The sequence below is a fragment of the Gadus chalcogrammus genome, chromosome 16 (genome assembly GCF_026213295.1).
Source record: "Gadus chalcogrammus isolate NIFS_2021 chromosome 16, NIFS_Gcha_1.0, whole genome shotgun sequence".
NCBI lineage: Eukaryota > Metazoa > Chordata > Actinopteri > Gadiformes > Gadidae > Gadus > Gadus chalcogrammus.
Genome location: NC_079427.1, coordinates 15,435,037 through 15,460,291, shown reverse-complemented (window position 1 = coordinate 15,460,291; position 25,255 = coordinate 15,435,037). Strand labels below are relative to the sequence as shown.

At 43.2% G+C, this 25,255-nt stretch overlaps 2 protein-coding genes across 2 annotated transcripts in view; one reads left to right on the top strand and one right to left on the bottom strand.

Moving 5' to 3' along the window:
- Window positions 1-485: 485 nt before the first annotated feature.
- On the top strand, window positions 486-20,360 carry LOC130405926 (Golgi SNAP receptor complex member 1). Its single transcript, XM_056611246.1, has 9 exons — window positions 486-567; window positions 1,745-1,856; window positions 4,892-4,979; window positions 5,417-5,524; window positions 5,709-5,800; window positions 10,528-10,602; window positions 15,975-16,004; window positions 19,476-19,558; window positions 19,910-20,360. Exons 1-9 carry the CDS (start codon window positions 534-536, stop codon window positions 20,032-20,034), a joined length of 747 nt encoding a protein of 248 aa, XP_056467221.1. The 5' UTR covers window positions 486-533; the 3' UTR covers window positions 20,035-20,360.
- Window positions 20,361-25,072: 4,712 nt separating this feature from the next.
- The window catches only part of LOC130406455 (trafficking regulator of GLUT4 1-like), a 10,082-nt gene continuing 9,899 nt past the window's right edge, over window positions 25,073-25,255 (bottom strand). The window contains exon 3 of the mRNA XM_056612043.1: window positions 25,073-25,255. This exon is cut by the window's right edge and continues 326 nt beyond it. The gene's annotated coding sequence lies outside the window, so the exon portion shown is untranslated.

Here is a 25,255-nt window from a genome sequence, read left to right as displayed (position 1 = left end):
AAATGTCTGTTTTCTGGGTAAACTCTCCTTATTTTCGAGCAAGCCATTTTCTCATTCCAAATCGCTCTTCCGGTAAACAAAAAATTAGATTGGCTATTATTTGAGTGACCCTATAACACACATGCATTGCTTTTTGCTGTTTTTATGCTGTACAACAGACTATCCTACTTTTCAATTTGTATTTCAGTGAGAAATTATTTCACTAACGTAATCATTCTTTGTATAGTGAAATCATAAAAAAAAAAAAAAAAATTTTAATTATTATTTTGAATTGGTCATGGGTCCGGATAGAAACGTCACTTGGTCCGGACCCGGACCGCGGTCCGCCGTTTGGTGATGCCTGGTGTATAATATATTTGCAATGGTATTAAGTAATGTAGCCAGGAGTACCGGAGTAGCCATCTATCGCCACGAGGGGTCAGCATGGAGTCAGCCACATGTGACATCTATGGCCACTGCGGGGCGCCGTCGAGTCATCAACATGTGTTTTACTGACACGTGACGTTGAGGTGCTGACGTAGCCGACAACAAAGATGGCAGGAGTAGGAAGCAGCAACTACTGGGAAGGTGAGGTGGCATTAAGATTACACAAACTCACTTTATTCATGTTCTATGTGTGGTTTCTGAAGTATAATATGATGTTCAGCCATAAAGCGGAGTGTTCTGGCAACAGACTAGCAGTTTCCGGTGTATAACCCATGTCTCTTCAGGGCCAACCGAGTTCAGATGGATGCAAGCTAACTAGCCGCAAGCGTATAAAAGGACGTTCGCGTTTTGCGACCTCTTCTTAGTCGCAATTCCCTCCATGGTGTGCCCTATTAATGGCAATATAATTGGTGTGATTGTATGTAATGGCGATCAACTCTCCCATAGTGCACCTACTGACAGCTTGGGTCGTCGTCTTTGTATCTGCATGCCTTTTTTGGTTCCATAAATAACAACGTTTGTCATGTATGAGCCACTTTCCCTTTGACAAACGTGGACTTTTGTGAAACCAAAGGCTTTCAGATAAAAAAAAAGGAGTACCGAAGCTGTCCACAGAGGTGCAATGTTGATGAGGTTATATCCATTAAATACAACCAGGTGAGACTTATATTTTCATGAACAGGTCCCTGAATGGAGGGAGTTTGGACTAATCGGTCGTGATGCGAATGTCCTCTGAGTCGCTTGCGGCTACAAGCTACCTGTGCGAAGACAGGGCAACACTGGACACCTGTTATTCAGAAGCACAGATTCTACTACACTCCAAACTCACTCTGAACCCTGTAGGAAACAGCCTGTTGTTGCTGATTTCAGGGTTAGGCTTGATTATATCGTACATCAGTGATGTCGAGTCCACAACCTTCTTGCGTATCAATAAGCTCTGGCGTTGGAATGTCAAACATTTTACAATCGAATATGTTTTAACTAATCAATAGCTTAGTTTATTCTTTGTGATGGGGAGAATCTGAATGGATCTATAGTCCATTCTCATTTCACCTCATCTAGATACATTTCTGAGGGCATACCTGCTAGTATGCCACCAGAAGTTTACCTAGATGAGGTCCAGCATGCCGCCTTCCAATGAGATGATTAGGTATTTTCCTTTTTTAATACATGTCCATCTCCATTGGAAAACAGCAATGAGAGTAGGTCTCTACCTTTTATGATAAACGTCCAACTGAAACCAGCTGAGGGACTAGCCTTTATGGACGTGATATGTTAACCGTCGCCATGTTCTCTAATGCTGTTTTTGTGCCCACAGACCTGCGGAAGCATGCCAGGCAGCTGGAGAATGAGCTGGACCTGAAGCTTGTGTCCTTCAGTAAGCTGTGCACCAGTTACACCACTTCCAGGGATGGACGCAGAGGAGATTCGTAAGGCCACACACGTTATTTTCCATTATTTCTCGAATAAGTTACAATTGTTATTGTTCCAATATTGTGACATACAACAATAAACTACTACCGTATTTTCCGCACTATAAGGCGCACCGGAGTATAAGCCACAGCAGCTAAATTGAATGATGTGTACATATATAAGCCGCACTGGACTATACGCCGCAGGTGATTTAATGTTTAATTACCATTAGGGCTGGCCCGAATGCCATTTTTCTGTCTTTGAATACTCGTTGGTTTTTCCAAGCGAATATTCGAATACCCTTTCCAGACAAAAACACCATCAAAAACAACATTAATAAACCCTATATACTCCCCGGAACCGATTTTGACAGTATCTGCATATTTTGTTGAATATTTAATAGCTTTTGAACGTTAATTAGTAGGCCTAAGTAGGTTGAAGTTCCTTCGTTTTTCCCCGTGAAAACGAACAGCTGTTGTTCCGTTCCAAATCAGCTGTCCTCTGCCATCTCAGCCCTTACGGGAGCTTTTCAATTCATCCTGGAACGTGCATCTTTTCAGGGAATTTGTACAATAAATCCATAACAAATACCAAATATTGATTTTCTTATGTGTCCATATTAGGGCTGTCAAAACGAACTTCGCTATTCGAATATAATTCGAATTTTTAAAAAAGGAGAACATTCGAGTGCGGCAACTAACGTTCAAACTTTTTTTTTTTTAGCAAATTTTATTGACAAGTCAAGAATTACATTTAACTTTTGCCTAGCAACGACGCAAATCAAAGTCAACGTCGTGCGTCGTAACGTTCGGCATTGTATGCTTACAAGATGGCGGGGAGCAGCGCGCGAGCAGACAGAGAGCTGGAAAGCATAACTCCTAAAAACTTAAAAAGCACCGTGTGGAAACATTTTGGATTTCCATCGAGAAACGGGAAGACTACATCCAGAGCAACCGTCATTTGCAAATTATGCTGTAAGTCGTTAAAGTATAGTTACCACTCGACTACGAGCAACATGAGCGCACACCTCCATTCAGTGCATTACTCGGAGTACGCAGAACAGTTAGCGGCTGAGGAAGAGCCACGGTCAAAGAATTGTCTTTTTGAGACTTAAAATAGAAGTGTGTGTGTGTATTTGAATGATTGAACATCAGCTTCTTCATTAAACATCATTGCTTGAATATTTCTGGCGTTATATCTTACCTATTTATATAAGTTTTGTATTGATTTGGTAAAACTTGTTGCAAATGTTGCATAAAAGATTTGGTTGACGCGCCCTCTAGTGGACGCGGGACGTAGGCCTAATAATAAGATGGTATCGGTGTATATAATGATATAATTTAAAAAAAAAAAAAAACATTAAAATATTCATTAAATATAAATTAAATTAAAATATTAAAATATTCGAATATTATTCGAATATTCAACATAAGAAGCATTAGAAATTCGAATATGATTTGAGGGGAGGATTGACAGCCCTAGTCCATATTATAACCATTATATTGTCCCGGGTATTCCCAAGGCGCTCACGCTCTGCAGCAAGCCAGTCACAGTTGATTGGCGCGGCGCTGAACAGCGAACGTAAACAAACTAAGCTAAAAAAAAAGCATTTCGTTGGAGCGTGTCTAAGTTCCCCGGGTCCTATGTTCCCCGGGTCCTATGTTTCCCTCTTTGTATGAGACTGGGGAACATAGGGCCCTTTTTTAAAAAAAGGGTCCTATGTTCCCCGCCTTTCCCAAAAAGGGTCCTATGTTCCCCGATATGCAGGCTATGTGACCAGGGAACATAGGACCCTTTTTCAAAAAAAGGGTTCTATGTTCCCCGGTCTGTTACTTTTTTCCACCATTACTGCCAAATTCCGGCCGAGATAACTACCATTGCATGTCTTTACCTTTTGTGGAAGAGGGAGAGACGTCGGAGAACCTGACGCACGCCTATTCATACGCCGGTAAACGAACCCTGAGAAGCCCAATCCCTACGAGAGCTGCCCGCGCTACGGCCATCCGGAGGCGCACAGAGCTTTTGGCCGTGATATTATTATACAATTATATTATATTATATAGGCCTACTATTATATAAAGAGCTCCGGGAGTCGCAAACGGCAACAATCACTTTCTCCTCCATGCTGCAGTTCACCCCGAACTGCACTGCACTGAGTTGGCCGGTTGAACGCTGATTGGCTGTTACGTTACACATGTCACTCAGTGGCCACGCTGTTTAACGCCGATTGGCTGTCATCACGCGAATGTCGCGTCAAAGTTTAAATATTTTTAAAGATTTATAGATTGCGGGGAACATAGTAGGACCCTTTTCCCAGAAAAGGGTCCTATGTTCCCCGCTTTTCCCAAAAAGGGTCCTATGCTCCCCGGTATGTATGGCTACAGGGGAACATAGGACCCGGGGAACATAGGGATGACCCCCATTTGGGAAAGTATTACTTTTCCTCCCGAGATCCCGCTAATGTTGTGTTACAAAGTAAAGGGAAACAAGATATCTATTCTTCCTCCACCTCTCTCGCTTCTCTGCTTGGTGTCGCTGACGCTTATAGTTTGCCTCCCACGCTCTGGTAACGTCACGTACGTGAGAAAAAAAAACAACGAAGCTCCGAATACTGATTTAAGCTTCGAATACAAATTTTCAGAGTGGCCGTTAGATGTAAAAATCCATAGATTAGCCGCACCCTTATATAAACCGCAGAATCGAAAAATGGGAAAAAAGTCGCGTTTTATAGTGCAAAAATTACGGTACATCAATTCATATTAGTTGTTAAAATACAATGTGATAACTTGGTGTAGTGTGACTGTTATTGGGGGACAAGGTCCATGTCTGCAATTTATTTTAAGATCTAATAACTTTATAATTGTTTGCAATGTAGATAATCAGCAGTGTATATATGGCAAGTATAATTTTACATTGACAGATTAATGCAATAAAATACAACACAAAATGCATAATGCAATATGATATATCAATTTGAATTATGTATAACATGGCCAAGTAAACATGTTATTGACTCATCCTTTAAACACATTTTATTTTTCGATTTCCTTAGGTCAGACACCACGCCTCTACTTAACAACTCAAGCCAAGACAGAATGTTTGACACAATGTCAGTTGAGATTGAGCAGCTGCTGGCAAAGGTAATTTTACTGGTGTTCTTATGCCAAAATAAAAGTAATCCTAAAAAATGGTAGGGCTTGGTAGTAGTTCCCTTCAAGACAGAGATTTAATAACCCTGGTGTTTTAATGTTTAAGGACAAATTAATTGTGGGATTTAATTTGTTTGTGCATGTGTGAATCCAATTAGCTTGGGTTAGGCTTAATAGTCCATGATGTAGAGGGGGACATATTCATAAACTCCCCCAGTGTAGTGAGTCGGCATCTGGATATGCTCAAGTAGTTATCGGGGTATTACTAATGACTATACTGTGAGATGGTTCACTGCATGGGTGCATCAAGGACTTATGTTTTGCTTTCTTTACCCAGAGTTTTCAACCTCCACTGGAGATATGTCTTCGTTTTATGAGCATGTTTGTCTGCCCTCCAGTATTCAGTCATCTTCCCATCCCTTTCCCAGCTCACTGGAGTCAATGACAAGATGGCAGAGTACACGAGCACCCCGGGAGCATCATCTCTCAATGCCGCCCTAATGCACACACTGCAGAGACACCGAGACATACTGCAGGTTGTTTTCTGTCTTTCCTGTCTTGTTTTCTTTTTGAACCTTTTGAAACTCCATTGAAATACAGACACACTATTTTCTACACTTTCACATCAAATTCAAGACTTGCCTTCATCTATATATTTATTTGCAAAATCGAAGTGATGAATATGCTAACTTCTCTACCCTTTTATGTATTTTCTCTCAGGATTATACACATGAATTTCACAAAACCAAAGGCAACTTCTTGGCTATCCGCGAAAGGGAAGACCTTCTTGGCTCCGTCCGGAAAGACATTGAGTAAGTGTCAAATCATGAACTTTTCTTACTAATTGTCGAGCTTGTGTAAGCTATCAGCTGATTGCATTGATGTTCCTTTCTATCAGGTACAATTAGTAGTGCTTCTTTATTCTCGGATTATTATTATTATTTTTTTTAATAGTTGGTTACCAACTACCGACCATATATGATTAATTTATCATATGATTAATAAATGAATCCTAAACATTTTTTCACTTATTCACGTATCAAATAATTCTACATACCAAATAGGGACCTATACTTCTAGCTCATTTAGGTAATTCTCCATGAAATTAAGCTCCAAAGCTTTATTTTGTGTGTTTTGAGTGTTTTCCGTCATGGAAAACATAAGAAAAGTGGCCAAATTGATCGAAGGTTCTGCCAAAGCTTGAACATGTCACTGAAAATTGCAAAGTTACTCTATTAAACATATTTCATGTTTTTGCTACGTTTTTTTATGTTAAGTCACCAACTACAACTATACAGTTGAATGTCAAAGAAAATCAGCCAGCTTGCAATGCTTTTTGAGGAGATACTCGTATGTGCGTCTCATTTCAGGAAGGGCAGAATACTGGAGAGTGACGACAGCCAGTTGTGTAAATGCAGACAATGCAGTAGCATTGGGACCTGGAGCTCTGTAGGGCCATTGTTTGTGGGCCCCACTGTGCGTGGTCACAGGCCCAGTGATGGGAATTGCACACTTGTGTTTGCAGTGCCTGAGCTTGAGCACTGATTATCACAGTAATCCCCCCAAGTACCTATGGTAGAGCCGAGAGAGCCTTAGTTAAAATGGCAAGTGTATTTTCAGGGTTTGCATATAAAGTACCCTACCTGCGTATACAACTATATGATGGTTCTTTTCAGCTTATACATTTGTATTTGTAATTCGTTTAAAAAAAAAATATATTATTTCATTTAATAGTTGATTTGATGCCAAAGCTTTGTGGATTCTGGGATATTCTCGATTTTGACTGCTTGTACGTCGAGGGTTTATAGACCCTAAGGAAGTACCTTCAAAGTTGTCTTTGAAGGTAGGCTGTTAGGTTGGCTGTCAGGATACTCATTCAGTAGGAATGGCTGCTACTGACCATTCATACAGTGAAATACAAACCTCTGTGAGCACAGGAAGGTGATGGGGATTGGGAACACCTGGTCAATAATAAGCCCTGATGAACATGGTCCTCTAGTCAGAACGACTGATTTGAGAGTGAAATGAGAAAGGAGTCGGGTTGTTTTTTTGGTAATGACTTATTGATTTCTGAGGCACTGTGCTCGAAGAAGACCAATGCACGCTTCCTATAGATCCCTCAAGTGTGCTGCTAGTGGCCAAGCAGACAAATCTGTTTCAATCTCATTAATCTTCCAAACTTACCTCTCATTGTTTTGGATCCAATATTGCTTACGCTGCCTTTGGAGAAAGGTGTTTGGATTTATTTCAACACAACCTAAAGGGAGTTTATTTCTATTAGGCCCGTTGACTCCATTGAGTGAAAGTCTACCTGATAAGAGCCATTTCTCCCGCATCTTACATTTTATTGTACTGTTATTTATGATGTTCACTCTTACATTTTCAGGGTTTGCATCAGCTAGAAATAACTAAGGGTGCCATGTAAATGTTTCCCTAAGCTGACAGGCATAATTGAGGGGTTTTTATCTTCAAGTTCAAGACTAAAGAAACCACTGTGTTGCAAGTGTGGGAGACTGAAGCACTATTATGCAAATTCTGATAATTGTCTATGACAATACAATTCTGAAAACGGTAATTCTACGAAAATTACACTACACTTTTCAGAAAGCTGAATGACGGTTGCAGGGCCAACAACCTCCCTTCAACAATCTGATGAAAATGGGTTTCATTTCCACAGGGCCTGTTTGACTCTTGGCTAGTGTGAAACCTGTCAGCTCTCACGATAGCCACTTAATCAGAAACTGGACATCCATCCAGTCAGTCAGGCAGAAAGGTTGCTGTAGCACAGGGTGTGTCCCTTCTTTGGCTGACAGTGTTGCTGTCTCTCTTGGTAATCTCGTTGTCACTATAATTATTATTCTGATCCAACAAAGCTCTTGTGTAGCTCTTTCTTTTTTTTGTGCTTTTTTTTAACCACATTTACTTTTGATTTAACCCCAACCATTCAGTTCAGGACCATTAGCTAACCGTGTCGTGCGTGGTGATACTTTAGTTATTTGAGTGCAACAATTGTACTGATGCAGAATTGTGTTTCTTAAGAGCCCCAAAGACACTTTACAAAGGGCGGTCTAACATACGTTCTTCCTGTGCAGCCGGTTAAGTTAGGTAAAGATTTTTGTTTATTTGTAGTCATTAACAGTCCATTAGTCGACCACATCATTTGGATGGTCCAATACATCTTGGCATAACCACTCATTAAATCGAATTAGTTAAGGTAATTTGCCCGGTGCTGGTGAATTTAATGCATTGAAATGAGCTGTTGTTGTGGACGGTGCACTTTGCTTAATAATGAGCATCAGAAGCAGACGGGTGCCTGCCCCACTCGCCACAAGAGGAGGAGCCTGCCTCCACACAGTGCTAGGGGGCTTTAGTTATTCATATGATGTAAGGCTAAACCAGGTCGGTTATCTTGTTGCTTACTAGATTATTATTGGTATGAAGAATGCATGCTTACATCTTCTGGATGTCATTTGAGGTTGACTGGAATCACCCCACTTACCGCAGAAGCGAGCTGAAGCCAGGATCCGAATCTATGAGCTGTGCCCACACTTCTGCTGCCAGGTCCTGGAGCAGCGCGGGGGTTGCAGTATTAAAGCCGCGCCCAGTCCGCCCTGAGAACCTCTCGTATGAGCCGTTGAACTATAGTTAAATAGTTTGCTCGCAGAGCCAACAAGAAGAATGTTTCTAGTGGAAAGTACTAAACAAGAATAAATAATGTTTTGTAGATACGATCTGATAAGGGCAAGCGGATGTTGACATGAGGAAGAATAGGGGGTTCTATAAATGAATTAAAAATCGATATGTGGACCTAATGACTATAGTATATATACTAGTTCAATCTTTTGTAGGACGCATCAACATTTACATTTTTTTCTAAATTTGTTGCTACTTTAAACTATTTTTAATAGTGTTAAATATTCAAAATAGTGTGGTGAGCCTTGGATGCAATCCATGGCTCCGCTGAAGCCCTTACCATCTTTGACTGGCAGAGGTCAGTAGAGTCCTCTCCTCTGGTGTTCACGTGCAATGAAGCTGTGCAATGAGCAGCATGCTGCTCTGCAAGTGTGTTGGAGCCAATAGAATGTGGGCGCATGTCCATCCCTCATTCCTTCATTTAGGATGCAGAGCATTTTAAATGAATCAATGTTTGCGGACACCTTAGGAGCTGTAGGAGGCCATCTTGGTCCTGTGTGAACAACTATTTATGAACGGTAGGCCATATTGATCCCGTGAACACCCTTTTTACCATCAGTAGGTGACCGTATTGATCCTGTGAACACCTTTTTATTATCAGAAGTAGGCCATGTTGGTCCTGTGTGCCTTCAAATCTCCCCCGACATGCTGCGTGATATACACTGACGTCCCAATCTGTATCACGGTACAGCCCGGTCCTGTTAAGATCTACTGCTCCCCTATTGCTGCTGCGCTATAAATGTCAGCGGGACGCATGATGGCTCGACTGTGAATCACATGGCTGCCCTTTTTAAAAGCCCCGCCCGGATGATCAACATGTCAGTCAGCGTCAGTTTCAATAAGACCCAGCCTGCGCTAGCATGGCTGGCTACTAGCATGGCTGGCTACCTGCATGGCTGACTACTAGCATGTCTTCAGTCCCCTGGGAGAGAGACGGCTCTATCAGTGTTGGCATCAACTCGTTTGTCTGTCTTGTTGTTATGGTTTCGAGGACGTATTTCACAATAGTTTATATTTTAGTTGTCTCCTGTGTGTTGTATCCTCCTCATGCTGGTTTCTCCACAAACCACATTCTAGCAATACCAGACATCCTTGTTTGGTGATTGGCTAAGAGATGGGAGACCACTGCATTATTCGTGCCCAGCTCTTTAACATACTGTATGATTGCGTGGTGCTGTCAATATTGGGATGGAATCAATGCATTGTTGCACACATAACTCTTAACCCACAGAGATGCAAGGAACGGTCGATCAATTATCAAATAGTTCCTGCCATTAGATCTGCAAATGTTGAAGCATTTTATTTCAGCCGTACCAAATTTAATTTCAAGCCTTTATTATGAAGTGCCTAGTAGTCTTCGTGGACAGCCTACTTGGTTTGTTCTTCATTAGCTATATCTAGTTTTTCCACTTGCCTCTTATATTATTCATGCTGTTCCAAAGACCTCCTTAAAGGAGATGGTATGGCTGGCTGTACTGAAGGATAAACGACGCTGGTGGTTACAGAGGTGTTTCACATCTAAATTCAACTGTTGGCCTCTAGTCTCAGTGTAGTCAATGGTTAACCAAATCAATTTTATTATTTTAGTTAACTTATATAGTTTATATAGTCATGTTGTCAAGCACGTGTTGATGCCAATTTAGATGACCTAGTGATTAATTCATGAATTCCTCAAACTTTAAAGATGAATAAACGGACTGCTGAGCATAGCTGAGGGAGAATAATACCCTGTATTTATCATGCTCTTGTTTATTTGTGCACCACTCCAGTCCTCTGTTGTCCAACACCCTGTTCCATGACGGTGCACAGTGCTGCAGCTCATTATCACTAACTCTTTTCTCCTTAGAACATACAAGAGTGGCTCTGGAGTCAACAACCGGAGAACAGAGCTGTTTCTGAAGGAACATGAACACCTGAGAAAGTAAGTTCCAGTTACTTTAAGTGTTAACTTCCGCCTGCTCTATCTTGAATCACAACTGTTTTCGGCTGCTATCTCACACACCTATCATGTACATAACCTCACAGTGTCATTTATAAAAAGGAAACCTCTATCGTGTTAACGAATGTCGATGAATCATATCGTGACCCCACTGTTTCTAATTAAGTTCCAAATGTCAAACTGTGCACTCCATCCGTGTGTGTGTGTGTGTGTGAGTCTGTATGTGTGTTGGTGTTGTGTGTCAGAGCAGTGGATCGTGGTGGCAGCAGGCTGCACACAAACTACTCGGATGCAGCACTGAGCAGCATTCATCATGGGCAATGTGCTGTAGCCTTGAGAAGTTTTATCCCAGCTGATAAATTGGGCGTAACCAGGAACCATTAAAGCGTTGTATCGCTACTTTCTCTACGGCTCTCAATTCGTTTCCCGCCATGGCCCGTCAGAGGAGTAAAGCCTCAATTACCCCATAACCACCAAATCTAGCACATATTGTTTGTGTCGGCAGAAATAGTGGTCCACAACACGGGTGGTCCACAAAAGGTGTGAATATACGTAAGAAAAGGAACGATGTTAAATGCAAAGGCTACGCACTCGGATGAATGCAAACTGAAGGTAATTAAGGCTGGAGTTTCCATTGTGTTCACGTCAAGACCACCCAGAGTGCAGGCGTCAGGGGAAACATTAGCCCGTAACTCAGGATTATACCGTACTGTACTTTGGCCACATCAATCATCCTCCCCGGGCAAACCCTGTGGAATCGAACGGGGTATAAAAAAACAAATGAGTCTATTAAACCACCGCCCATCAAGTGCCTCACCCTGACCAGTGGCCGAGAGGAAGCGGCAGAGGCGGGTTGGGTTACACATGATCTATCCTATTAGAGCCAGAGACAGGAAAGAGGGAGAAGGGAGGGGAGCAAAGAAATGTGTTACACGCCACAATAATGGTCTAAACGGGTTTCTGGGTTTTCTCTAAGGGCTGCGTTCTCAGGCTCTCGCTCGCTCTCTCAGGTTTAGAGTTGTACTCTGTGTGCCGTGTAATCGCTATTGAGGGGAGCCTACCAAGGTTGTAATTACACAAGCCAGTAGAGGGAGTGAAGGCTTACTTCTGCTATTCACCAAGGCAACCCGCCCTTTCCCCATGAGTCTGTCATCATTTCTCCATGTTCCATATTTGCTGTTACTTCTTGAGTAATTTAGTGGATGCGTTTATGCAAAGGGTAACAGTGAATTGTCATACTTTAGGTGCATCCCATCAAAGAGACTGTTATGCCCCTTTTCCAGCAGCGGATACGCTTCGGACCCAGTAGTGCGGGTGCGGTATAGCCCAGCTCAGTTATGGCTCGAGTTTCCACCGCCGACTGTACCCTTATGGTAGGGCAGGGTTTAAGCCGTATGGCGATAGCCGCGGCAGCTACGTAAGCATCGTGATCTCATAGCAGCCAGACACGGTGTAGCCTGCCAATAAATCCAAGGAAAAAGAAGAACGCGCACAATGAACAAAGACCAACAAAATAGGACGGCAAACTTTTGCGCAACATTTCTTCAATAACAAATTTTTAGCAGTTCAGAAATACCTCGCGAGTAATGCGTTTGTTTATTTATCCCCCTGTCGCACGAAAGTGCGATTCTGTCGACCAATCAACGGACGGCGTGTGTAGCTCGAACATGCCGGCACCCTTTCAGGCGTCTCAGTACCCCAACGGAGGAGTACTGCGAGACGAATACGGCTCACTCCGGATCACGACCACTTTTGGCAGTGGAAACGCGAACCGTGCGGTACCTTTGCAAACTGAACTGAACCGACTTTGCACCCTCCGTTGGAAATGCGGCATTAATATTAGGCATCTTGTGCAGCGATGCCTACAGGTACACTGGACATTGGGTTTCCTCTCAAAGTGTTAACATTGAGTGTAGCAGAGAGCCTCTCCAAACCTTTCCTCTCCGAACCTTTCCTCTAACCCCGCCCCCCCTCCTTCTAGCTTGGTACGTGTCTCCCTCGCTCTGTGTGTTTTTCCATTTCTCTACCGTAAAGTGTTTTCATGAATAAATCAGAGGACGGGAGGAGCAGGCCCATTAAGAGTTCATAGTGGAGCAGCCATAATGGCTGTGGTCACGGCATCCTGTCAAATGTATCTCTTCCGTAAGGAATCAACCGACACGCTTGCTTACCTTGAAGTACAATTTAGTGTAACACCTGTAACACCGACGAGCTGGCTGTCGCCTTGCATGGCTGACTCCGCCGTCGGTGTGTGAATCTGTGCGTGAATGTGAGGCAAATATTGTAAAGCGCTTTGGGTGGCCAATGGTTAGAAAAGCGCTATATAAATGCGGTCCATTAACAATTACCTGGACTTTATCCTGCTTTTACCAAAGCTGCCAACATTGATTTAGATGTAAGATCTGGGTTATTCTTTACCTTATGCAACCCCTTGGAACATTAATGACACTCAGAATCAGGTTTTCTTAACCAACGATGCTGTGGTACAAGAGCCGACTGAACCATGACGGGCTGTGTCCTGTTATTGGATGATAATGTCAGACATTGCGGCTAAGGCGATGCCTAGGGTGCTGACAGCCACCTGTGTACATTATTGTCAGCCCATAGTCCAGAAGTTGAGTCCAATACTTTTGGCTGTACGTCGTTTCTTTTTAATACTAGAATGCAATCGCTATATACTATGAAGAGTGGGATGCTCTAAAGACAGTTAATGCCCCACATCACATCAGGGTTTTCCATTAAAGGGCTTAACTCTTGAAGCTCACCTCACTTTAAGAAAGCCAAAAATATCATTAACTTTTTAATTGGCCTACCCTTCAGCTCTCCTTTTCACATGCTGCAGATGTGTTGAAGTCTTAAAGCGCACTTAATGCTAGTGTCGCACAATCCTAAGGGAGACACTGCATCGCGCCTTACCATGCACCTCATGCTCCAGGCTGAAGATTAAGTGCACCGTCGGAAGGAAGGAAGCCTGCTGGTATCGATCGCTGCTCGGTTCAGGACGGGCTCTCTCATTGTGTCCGAGCAAAGAGCTGCACATGAGACACCGGTGTTGTGTTGTGTTGGATTTAGACTGTGATAGAGGCTGTGATGGGCTCTATGATGAACACCAGTCTCTTTACAAAGGTGATCTTGAAGATTTCTGTTTGGTTACCTTTGGAAACACCTTTGGCGATGAGCGGTAATTTATCCAAGAGACACAAACGGTGTTGACAACAACGACCGTTTCATAACATTCATACGATTGCAAATGCAAGGGTTTTCATTAGTTTGCCATAGGCTGAATCATTGTATTAACTCATTCGGAGATCGATAGTTGGTTTGTTGTTTATTGATTTTCTTCCACTGGGATTCTTTTGTCATGAGGGGTCCTGATTCTGTAGAATAGTGTTTCCTCAAACTATTGTTTTTCTTTTTTTCTTTCTACAGAAGTGCAGTTGATGAATATTTTTGAGAAATGGATCAATTTAAATTGGAATTCATCACCTTTTATGTCCTTTTAATTAAATAATTACAATTAAAATCGATGCATGTCAACATGATGGCTGTTAATGTCATTATAAAGTATGCAAATTACCTAATTAACGTTAACGCGGAACATTTTTTATTTCAAACTTATTTAATCTGCAAGAGCTACCATAAAGTTGTACCTGCAGAGAAGGAGAGAGGGAGAGAGATTTAATGACTGCAGCAGAACATCAATGATCAGGGGAAAGCCAAGCCTCCCAAAGCTGTAGATTTTGAAGGACACGCATTTATCCGTAGGCGTCGGACACTCGAGTACCACCAGGCTCTTCTGTCCTGATAAAACAACCGTCTCCACACCAAGGTGTGTGTGTGTGGGTGGGGGTTGGGTCAGCATGACAACCAAACCTAATAATGTGGACAATAAAATGGAGGTTCCCTTGTTCCTGTAAGATCTATATAAACCTGTCCCACCCCTTTGCGCTCTCCCTCCACATACTTTCATATTGGTTCTCTTGATTTGTGAATGATGTTGCCTGTCAAAAGGCCAGGCCAGCCGTGGAAGTATCCGCTTGGATGACCACCTCAATCCACCCTCCTTTCGCTGAGTGAAGGTCAATGACCGTGGCCTGGGCTAATATGTGATTTGTCGTTCATCTGTCCGACATGCATCTTCATACATGTGGGTGGACACTTCCACCCACGTACAGACGTTGATAAACTCCCCATCCGATTTGCTTTTGCTCTTCGATCCCTTTTTTATGCTCTCTCTGTTTTGTGTGACATCCCTTTTCCCTCTGGACTCGTCAGCCTCCCTCTTAATCCTGTGAACTGTCCACAGTCTTGGCAGTTGGGGCTGTTATTGGAAAATTAGTTTGGAAATAGCTGAATGTCACATTCGCTAAAGCAAGTGCCAGTTATGCAAGTTCTGAGACAGTGTTTCTTCCCCTGTAACCGTTCCTTTCCACTTGGCTTTGAGTTTGGCTGTTGGTGTTGGATGAAAACCTGCAGTCACAACGTTGCATACGACCAATGAGCATTCTGCTGTGATTAACCAGAGGAAGCCAAGTAATCAGGAAGTGTGTGCTCAGCATTGGCCGGGCATCATTAGTTACGATTAGCTTGGGCTCGGCTCGTCTCCTTGGTGTAATACATCTTCAGCAACTGCCTCTGTCTCAAAGATGAATGAACGTGGCATTAGTTGGACCTCTGCGAAACCGAAAGAAATGGTGTAACAGTTTGATTCGGCGAGACAATTTTAATATTGGTCCTGCCTCACTGGTTAGGCTAAGGGAAAATAATGATGAGCTACTACTTATAGTGATGCCTGTTGTGATTTGTGACTTACAAAGCAATGGCCTTTAATAAATGTAAACTGAGACATTTTATTCTTTCCACTTAAGTGTCCATGGTTACTGTGACTACCTAGTCAGTGTTAATTAAATGTTGACTGAAATATAATTGTGTAGAAAAATAATCATGGAAGCCGATAGCGTAGCTAAAATGTCTTTCTTTAAAAAACTAAAAATGGTTACTCCCTACCTGTTTGTTTGTTCACCGTTGTGTAAACACTTGTTAATGGTTTAATACTTTATGTTTTGTGTTTTTTTATTTTTTTTAACAGGGAAGGATCCTTTTAATCACCCCACTTTTTTTTATAAAATGCCGACATGTGCACTTAATTAATCTGAAAGAGTGTTCTTACCGTGTATGGGGGACCCAGAAAGATGTGTGATCTAACGTGACCACCAACCTGCTTCAGAGCTCCCTGTTTGAGCTATGGTCTGATGGATTTATGTGGAACTGCACCTTGTCTGTACGGAGCAAAGACCAACCGTCTAACCAGCTTCTCTCTCTTTTCTCTCCTGCCCTCCAACCTCGGTCTGAAGCTCTGACAGGCTGATGGATGACACAATAAGGTAAGGGCTGCTTCCTTAGACACCAGGGACCATATATCACCCCGCATACCTTGCATGATCCAAAGCCTGCTTCCTACACTCCCCGCATCCTCCTGAAATTATATTATGCTAAAATAAATCTCCTCTTCGCATATTCCAATGTTTGTGTGCAAAAAAACGACTCTTAACAGATTAAAAACTCACTGGCGCCGTCCTCTTCCACACAGCTCATTTGTTTTATAACCCTGTTGTCCCTCCCGCCCCCATCCAAACACGGCTCTGCCTCCTGCCCCTGTGTATTCATCTCTCTGCACTCCTTGTGCTCAACACCCATCCAGGCAAGACCGTAGCATGACGTCAGCCCCCTCTTTCTTCACTCAAACCCTCTCCCTGCTCCTCGCCTACCTCCTGGTGGGTTTAGCCAGCCACAGCCCAGCCATGAGTTCATGCTTGTTTGTCTGTGGCCCGGCCCTCTGGAGATGAGGCTGTTATGATCGCTGCTGTGTGGGTTAGCCTCACATCTCCAAATGACTGAATCTTTGACTGAACGAATCCACAATATAAACCACCAAAGCAATTCATAAAAACCAACCAAAGATAACACTTTATTTTCATTTATTTATTTCATTCATTTATTTATTTATTTTTTGCACTGTCCTTATTTATAAGGACGGTGCACATTAATCTACATTTCTGTAAATGTGCCAGTCTTAGCCAGGCACATTTTCAGCTGTAGTCCTTTGGCAAGATGTAAAGCTAGGCACAGGATGGCTTTACCATCTAGATACAACCATTAATACACATTAGCTAATGCAGTAATTAGCATTATTATGTAGTGTAAGTCCAGTGCCAGTTCCAAACGTACCTGTTCGTAAATGGCTGATATCTTGGCCCCTGTATTGCTGCTTGCAGCATTCTTGAACAGCTTGTAACTGGAAGCCTGTATTCATTTTCTACTTGAACCTTGGTAGTGAGGAAACATTTTTCCCTGGGTGGTCCACGGTTATACAGCCTGCATAAAACCACTGTGACAACAAATGGATAAATTTAATAATATATATATAATGTATAATATACCTAGCCTAGTGTCAGTGCATTAGGGTTCTCTTGGCACCGCTACTATCTTCACCATGACGTTCTCCATCGAGGTCAAGGAAAAGTGGTTAGGAGAGGACATGTTACATTTTTGCTACTATTTGACCAGCGCCATTTCATCACTAATATCACAGCAAAGTATTTAATTAATGAATCCCAACTGTTCAAACTCCAGTCTTCACTTTCAATAACGCCAAGCCTTTTTGATAACCATGCTGAGGACTTTGAAGGACACTAAGCTGGAGAAAAGTGAGCAGTCAAAATGGGAACCAAACACTAATAAAACAACGGTATGATACACATTGTTGGAGAAGGAGAGGCGTATCGCTTCGCCTTGTACCCTATTGCATTACAACACTACAGGCAGTCCAGAGTGGCTGCAGTGTTGTTTCTCTGACTGTGGCGAACCTGATCCACTACGCCCCCCCCCCCCCCCCCCCCCCCAGAGGGTAGGGACTGTCCCCTCAGCAGGTTCCCACCCCATGGGATTCTGTATACACACACCCACACAACCACTCGCACACACACACGCAACCCCTTGCACGCGCAGCCTTTGCAAACACGGCCAACGTTGTTCCTCTGCCAACAAAACACCCTGTCCCACTTGTACTTGACAGCACACACTGATATTATGGTCGGGCCCTGCCCATAGTGTGATGGCACGACTTGGTGGTTCAACAGAGTCAACGCTTCATTTAAATAAAGCCATTTAAGACCCACATTCGAGACCTGGGGGAGGCAGACTGGGAGGCAGACGGGGAGACCTGGGGGAGGCAGACTGGGAGGCAGGCTGGGAGACCTGGGGGAGGCAGACTGGGAGGCAGGCTGGGAGACCTGGGGGAGGCAGACTGGGAGGCAGGCTGGGAGACCTGGGGGAGGCAGACTGGGAGGCAGGCTGGGAGACCTGGGAGAGGCGGGCTGGGAGACCTGGGGGAGGCGGACTGGGAGACCTGGGGGAGGCAGACTGGGAGACCTGGGGGAGGCAGACTGGGAGACCTGGGGGAGGCGGGCTGGGAGACCTGGGGGAGGCGGGCTGGGAGACCTGGGGGAGGCGGGCTGGGAGACCTGGGGGAGGCGGACTGGGAGGCAGACTGGGAGGCAGACTGGGGGGTGGACTGGGGGAGGCAGGCTGGGAGGCGGGCTGGGAGGCGGGCTGGGAGGCGGGCTGGGAGGCGGGCTGGGAGGCGGACTGGGAGGCGGACTGGGGGAGGCAGGCTGGGAGGCAGGCTGGGAGGCAGGCTGGGTGACCTTGGGGAGGCAGACTGGGGGTCTTGTAGGTTATTGATCAGCGTGTAACGGATGCCCCTGTAGGCCAGTGGAGGAGCAGCCCATCTCCTGCCAACTACCACGCTGCACTTTACCCTGCAACACACACTCTCACGCTAGGCTGAAGGAGTATATTATTTGGGTGGCAACTGCAGCACCCAACACTGAATCCCTCTGTGGGTGCAGAGCCGATTTCCTGGCGGTGACTACTCCCATATAGCGTCCCTCCCCGTCCCAACACCAGTAGGCCTGCAGCGGATTCGAATTGTATCCGAATCCGTTCGGTTCGTTTACCACAGTTCGGAGCATTCTGGAGATCCGCGGATTTCGGTTTCATGAAGGCATTGCCTTATGTAGCATATTTTGCCTACTGTAGCCTACGTCCGATACAAAAGGGTGTTTAGGACCCAGCGGAATGCATTCTCTCCAGTGCTGCCCGAGCCAATGAGACTTTTCCCGCCCCTCCCTTCAGCCTGTCAGCGTTCAAAACAAACTGGGCTTTTCAAGCGCACGATTCCTAAATTCAAAGAAAGTAATTGATACAATTATATTCTAAATATACGGGAGATAAATACAAACGGGTGATTAGCGGGATAACGGCCTTCGAGGTCGACCGGTTCGATGGAAATAATGGACAGGTAGAGGCAACTCTGGCTTCATGCTGCACTCGTCGCCAGAGTTCTAAGCCTCGTCGGCCGTTATCCCTTACATGTTACACTCAGTGCACCATGTTTTCAAATGCATTTAGGGGAACATTTATTGCACAAAAAAGCCTTGCAAGTTGTCTGATTGCAGTCAATTAACACATTGCAAATAGCCTGTGGGTCTCATTCATTTTTGTGTTTCTCCCCCAAACCCTCCGTCAAAAAAAAGTCAGCCTATTTACTATCACGGACATGATCCTAATCCGAACCGTATCCGAAACCGAGGCCCAAAACGGTTATCTGAACCGAACCGTGGACACACTGATCCGTTTCACCCCTAAACACCAGGGAACCCTGGTGTTGAACTCAAGGTCTCTCTCGGTCTCAACCCTGTGCAATGTAAAAGCCCTTGGATCAGTCCGGCATAGAAGAACTCTTGACTGGGATATGCAAAGTTGTAACTACATGTCTCTCCATCTCTCTCTAGTATTGCCATGGCAACCAAGGAAAACATGACGTCCCAGAGAGGCTTTCTGAAGTCTATACAGGGAAAAGTCAACACTCTGGCCAGTATCCTTTACCCCCATGTGTGACTGATTGGGATTGTGTGGACGTCAGTGGGAAGTTGTTCAGAGATCTAGCTTATGGCTGATTTTGGATTGGTCAATTGATCAATCAACCGTGTCGGAAAAAATATGTCTTGGGGAGGGGTGAGTCTTTGAGTTTAAAGGTGACATTATTATACCACCAGGTGTGAGTGTGATTAGCATTTACAAGCCATTGACCGTTGATCAATGGCTTGCCGTTGATAATCTGCCTCTTCTGACGTCACATATTTTCATCACCTTTAAAGCTTGTCATTAAAATCGTGTCCCATGCTTGTGAACTGCGTTATCTTCCTTCACCGCCCGCTCTCCAAAGACCGCTTCCCGGCCATCAACAACCTCATCCAGCGGGTCAACCTGCGCAAGAGGCGGGACTCGCTCATCCTGGGGGGGGTGATTGGCGTGTGCACCGTCCTGCTGCTGCTGTACGCCTTCCACTGACGGCCGCGCCCAGCCAGCGCTGCGTCGCCACCGCCGCCGCTCAGAGACTAGACTGAAGCTAGACACGGCGAACGTCGCCGGGCGCACAGGACATTCAGCAGCCCCCCCCCCCCCCCCCCCCCCCCCCCCCCCCCGACACCAGGACCCCCGACTGCTGGGTCGACCTATCACAGCACTCGGATTACAGGTGGGCGGGCCGGTGTCGGCGGGTGGATGATTCACCCAAAAAAAAGGACCGGAGACCAAAAGTACTATGGGACTTGATATTAAAGAATTCTCTTGATGATTTGCAGCAAGAGTTTCTACTGGGGGGGGGGGGGGATGAAGACACTCAAAGATTTCCTTTTTTGCTTTTGGAGGTGGTTGGCTTTAGTGGATTATTGTTTTTGGACAGGAGAATTGGGTGGATGGTTCAATGTGAACTTTAAAATGTGCATTAATAAATTATTCTTATTCAGTCTGTACAAAATCTTGTTATAATGGTAGTTACTTAACACCCCAAAGCATTTTATTTTTTAAAAATACTGAACATGATGGTGATTGGGAGCTCAGATTAAATATTCTATTCTAATAATTGCTAACTATTCTCAGTTTGGGGCAAAATTGAAGGAGGAGATACCTGTACATATTAACCCTGTGGTTTTTCCACTGTAAACTTTATATAAGTGTAATTAAAAAGTATACTTTCTCTGTAGTGCAAATTTGTGTCCATATCTGTTTGTAAATATCGTTCTCCTTATGCCATTTCCCTAGAAGCAGCTTTCTTTCAATGAATGCAATTAGTCAATCAAAATCAATTAAATGAGTCATGAATCCAAGTGTCTAGAATGTCAAGTCAATATTTAATATTGACGGCAAAAATGAGTTTGCTCATTTTCAACCTATATATAGATTCCATCATACATTTGGATCCATGGATACAATTGGCCAATTATATTATTTAGGACATCACAACATTGTGCTAATAATTTGAGACTAAACATGTTTCTATTCAGAAATCTAATATAGAGAATCAGAATTTCTGATTTGTAACTGCAGTGTAAAGTCAAGTTACAGCGATGGTTGTGTTAAAAGCAAAGTCCTTTAATTTAGAAGTGTTTCAAATGATTAGGTTACATGCGCCATCTCTGTGATGCTAAGACATTCCTGATACGGTCTAATTCCCTCTTTATTTGGATTTAATGGAACCAGAGGTGGCATGCAAGCATAACCGTCTGACAGTCTAATTTTCTTTATGGATAGGAGCCATATAATAAAAAATGGCTCTAATCCATAATGAAAGTGAGTATTAATAATTAACATTTAAAATGAATACATGGTTAACCAAATGCAGGCCGGTCTTATAGGAGTGTCCATGCTAAACCGAGATACTAACCCTTAAACAAATTGCAACAGTTTGTTTGCTCTTGGGATTGGAAGTGATCCCATAACAGATTGGATCGTGTTTTCCGGCGAACTTGAAGCATTACCTGGCCAATGGCTTGTGGTTTTTACACAACTGTCAGAAGGTCATTGGTTTGTTTGTGTTTAAAGTCCAAAGGCTTTTGCACATCCATAAGGACTGGCTTTAAAGAATGAAGTTTAGGAGCTGGATCTTGGTTTCATTTTTCTCTCTGCTGCTTAGGGAGAGTTTGTGAAAGGGCATATACTGTTCTGTACAGAAACCAGTGTTCCTGCACTACCATCCCACCGGGGTCCTGGGAAGATGGTCTTCTTAAGCAAGCGCTGTGCTGGGGTGTTATCTGGTTATGAAGACGTCCTCTTGGACAATGGACTATAACCTCATATTTACATTATTGCATGAGTCATGGCTGCCTTTCACAAGCTGGCTAAAGTTTGGGTTTGGCTAATGATTCTTTTAGGTTTGTTTTGGGATGGTGCGCTACTATTGATTATGTTTATGTCAACAGTCATGTTGGTTCAGGTAATGTCTTAATCGTCTAAATCAATGTTCTTGATCAAGTGCAGGATTGTAAGTTTATGTAAATGTCATGACCTTTCACATTAAACAACACTTCAATTTCAAACTTATTTCTCAATGGCCCAACCTGTATTTTTTCTTTTTGGCGATGTGTATCGTAGGCATTTGATGCCATTCTTCAAATTTCTAAATTGCATCATAGATTACAATCATATTAATAAGAAGAGGTTGTTAAATCAAGTATACCGAAGATAATTGATACCAGCTCACTGGAAGATCTAAACAAAAAACCTAATCCAGTTTTTGTGCAAGGGCATATTGGAAAAGCATGTTCTCAAAAAGGGAAGATGTTGTGCGAGGGGATGGGTGTGGTCGAACCCACAGGAAGCGTGTCACCTTCTGCCCTCACCACAGGGCCCTCTCACCCTCCAGCCACCTCCAGCTTAGGCTGAGGACGTGTTATCCCTTTTTAGAACGGATACTTAGTTCATCCACGAGTGGTGCGATGTATGAGTATTGGTCATTTATGGCTGGACTGTACGGCATACTGTCCTCTTCTCCTCACACACGCTGTAGACTGAGTGGACGACAGCAATTCAGGGGTTTTCCTGTATTTTGAGCTCCTGAATATTTCAGCGGCTGGCGTCTGGTTTGAAGCCCAGCAGAGCAGAGGCGGGGCAGGGACTGGTGGACGGTTCAATGGGAGGTCATCTGGGAGGTCTAAAATGGGTTGTGTTGTGCTCTTTGCACTCTAGAAAACCCGGTTTAATCTCAAAGTAGATTAAATTAGAGCTGCATGGAAAGACCCTTTATTTTGTTATAGGTTCCTCCTTTAGGGGTATTTACAGAATTGGCAATTTCCTATTTTGTGATCCCTATTTCGTTATGTATGGGTATTTTTCAATCCACAACCCTTGGTTAATAAATACGCTTTAATAAGGAAATAACTTTTAATGAAATTGATCAATAGATAAGCCATCAGACAGGTGGATTCAGGTCCGTGGAGATGAGGAGTATAACTATTGGCAGAGTAGGCTATAGTCTCACTTTTAAACATAATGATAGTGGAGCAGCTGAGTAACGGACAGAATTAATAAAGGTGATGTACCTCCTCGATAAAAACATGTAGAGGCCAGCTCTGCCCTTCCCCAACCTGTATGTAATGGTTCCGATCAGTCTTTTTCTAATGTACATACGGTAAGATCGCCTCATTCAAAAACAAGACATCACCCAGCAGATGTGGACCATGCATGGTAGCATTTATTATTGTCATGCAAAACTCCACACAATGAATAAAAACAGGCATATTGAAATTACATGTTTCTTTGGAAGACATCAATTGTACAGAAATTTCCCAAACAATTTAGGGTTTGAACGCTTTATTGACAGCAGTTTGTCTTATTAAGAATCACAGATTTTCATTGGTGGGACACTTAAAATTCTATTGCGTTGTTTTCTGATGACAAAATATGCCAAATTATTTGGTCCTAGTTCAATATGAAATTGTCAATCTTATTTCTGTTAAATTGTACGTTTTTTTGTCAGGTGCGGTAGTAGACAGTAAGTTTCGGCTTCTACTCTCGTCTGTTTGGTAACAGATTGAGATGGGCTGTGCACGGGTTGCATGCTTTGATCAAGGCCACCAAGCATTCATAAACAAACTGACATGTTGCACAAGGAAAAACAAATTATTAAAGGTGACATATTACACCACTAGGTGTGATTTATTGTGTGATTAGCCATTTTCGAAAATCTGCCTCTTCTGACATCACAAGTGGGCGTGTTCACCTAGATGTATGAGGGATAGAGTAGCAACGTTTGCTGCAGTCCACTGTGTAGGCTGGTAGATCTATCCAGCACACATTTAAGTGGACACGCCCACTTGTGATGTCAAACCAGGCAGATTTTGTCCAATACCTTTAACATATTTTACGGGTTGTAGTAATTTAATGTTACATAGATGGTCCTTATTTTATTAACTGCTAAGCCAAACAATTATTCAAATCAAAATATGTGCCATTATCAAGAAGTTTTCTTGGTGCAGTAAGTATTGATATATATTTTTTTATAGTATTCATCCGAATTTTAACTGACATGGTTTGAAAAAAATGTGTGAGTAGATGCATTTAAGAAAACCCATCAAGAAGTGGAGTGAATTATACAAAACATAATAATGTATAATGTATAAAACTCCTTTATACTGCATACTATACTAAGAATCACAAAAGGGTGGTCTTTAAACCAAACAGTCTTTATATGTGGTGGATGAGTGGTAGTACAAATGAATAACAGTGTATTGTTTGGCCCATGGCATGCCTACATATTGCATATATATTATTTCCAGTATAAGTACATCTCATACCCACAAAAAGGGGCTGTTGGCTGAGGGGGGGAGGGTGGTGTTACACAAACAAGGAATTGCAACGTTCTTCCAGGAAACACATTCAGTGATGCACTTTGATAATAGTCCATGTGGTGGGAGTTTAGACAGGAAAACGTTGCAGTTAGCATAATCCCTTCATGTAGCAACAGATGTCAGGGTTTTGTGAGCGGTGCAGCCTGTTGTATGAGAGAGGCTACAGGTGAAAGAGTTGTAACGTATGGATGATTAGGTAAGGATTGGGGGGGCGGGGGCATGCAAGTCATTATAGTCAAGCCCCTCCCAGAGCATGGCAAGGCTGAGGGGTCTGAGGGGGGGGGAAGGATGGGTGGATTGGTGTGTAGCTGAGGGTTGCGAGTAGGTACACCCTTATAGATTTCCATCGCATTTCAAGAACTATCAGATTCTCTCCAAAAATTAATTATACTATCTTCCAACACAGCCACTTCAAACTGTTAATTGAGAATAAAACCCAGAAAAGCATAAATAACAAAATCCAAATATCTTTTATGTACAATCGGACTTGCAGTTGGTCAAAAAAAAAAATCCTTTTTCTTTTTTTTACATACCCTAATAACAAAAAACAAAAAATAGATCCTAGACATTTCAGAGCGGTTCCTCCTGATATAGCGCAACTCAGCATAAAGACACTTTAGAAAATGTACATCTCCATAACTCCAATTATGCCTGTTTCAGTTGTTTCTGTAGCTGTGCTTGGATATGCGCTGAATGAACAGGGAATATGGTGGGTGGCTGGGGGTTTAGAATGTAGCTCTCAAGATTCTCGTTGAACCCAGAGTTCATTTTTTAATTGCTCTAATTTTTCTCCGCTTCTCCTTTGTCTTCAGTTTTGTGCCTTCTTTTCCTTTTCATTTTCTGAGACCTTTTAGTTCATATGAAGAAATATGGGACTATTCCAA

Bases quoted from the DNA above. Each gene is read 5' to 3' on its own strand.
- LOC130405926 (XM_056611246.1), top strand. From the start codon at position 534: ATGGCAGGAGTAGGAAGCAGCAACTACTGGGAAG. The intron at 5,801-10,527 runs GTAAGTGTCAAA...TTTTCTCCTTAG, and splicing joins TCCGTCCGGAAAGACATTGA to AACATACAAGAGTGGCTCTG. The intron at 19,559-19,909 runs GTATCCTTTACC...CGCTCTCCAAAG, and splicing joins AAAAGTCAACACTCTGGCCA to ACCGCTTCCCGGCCATCAAC.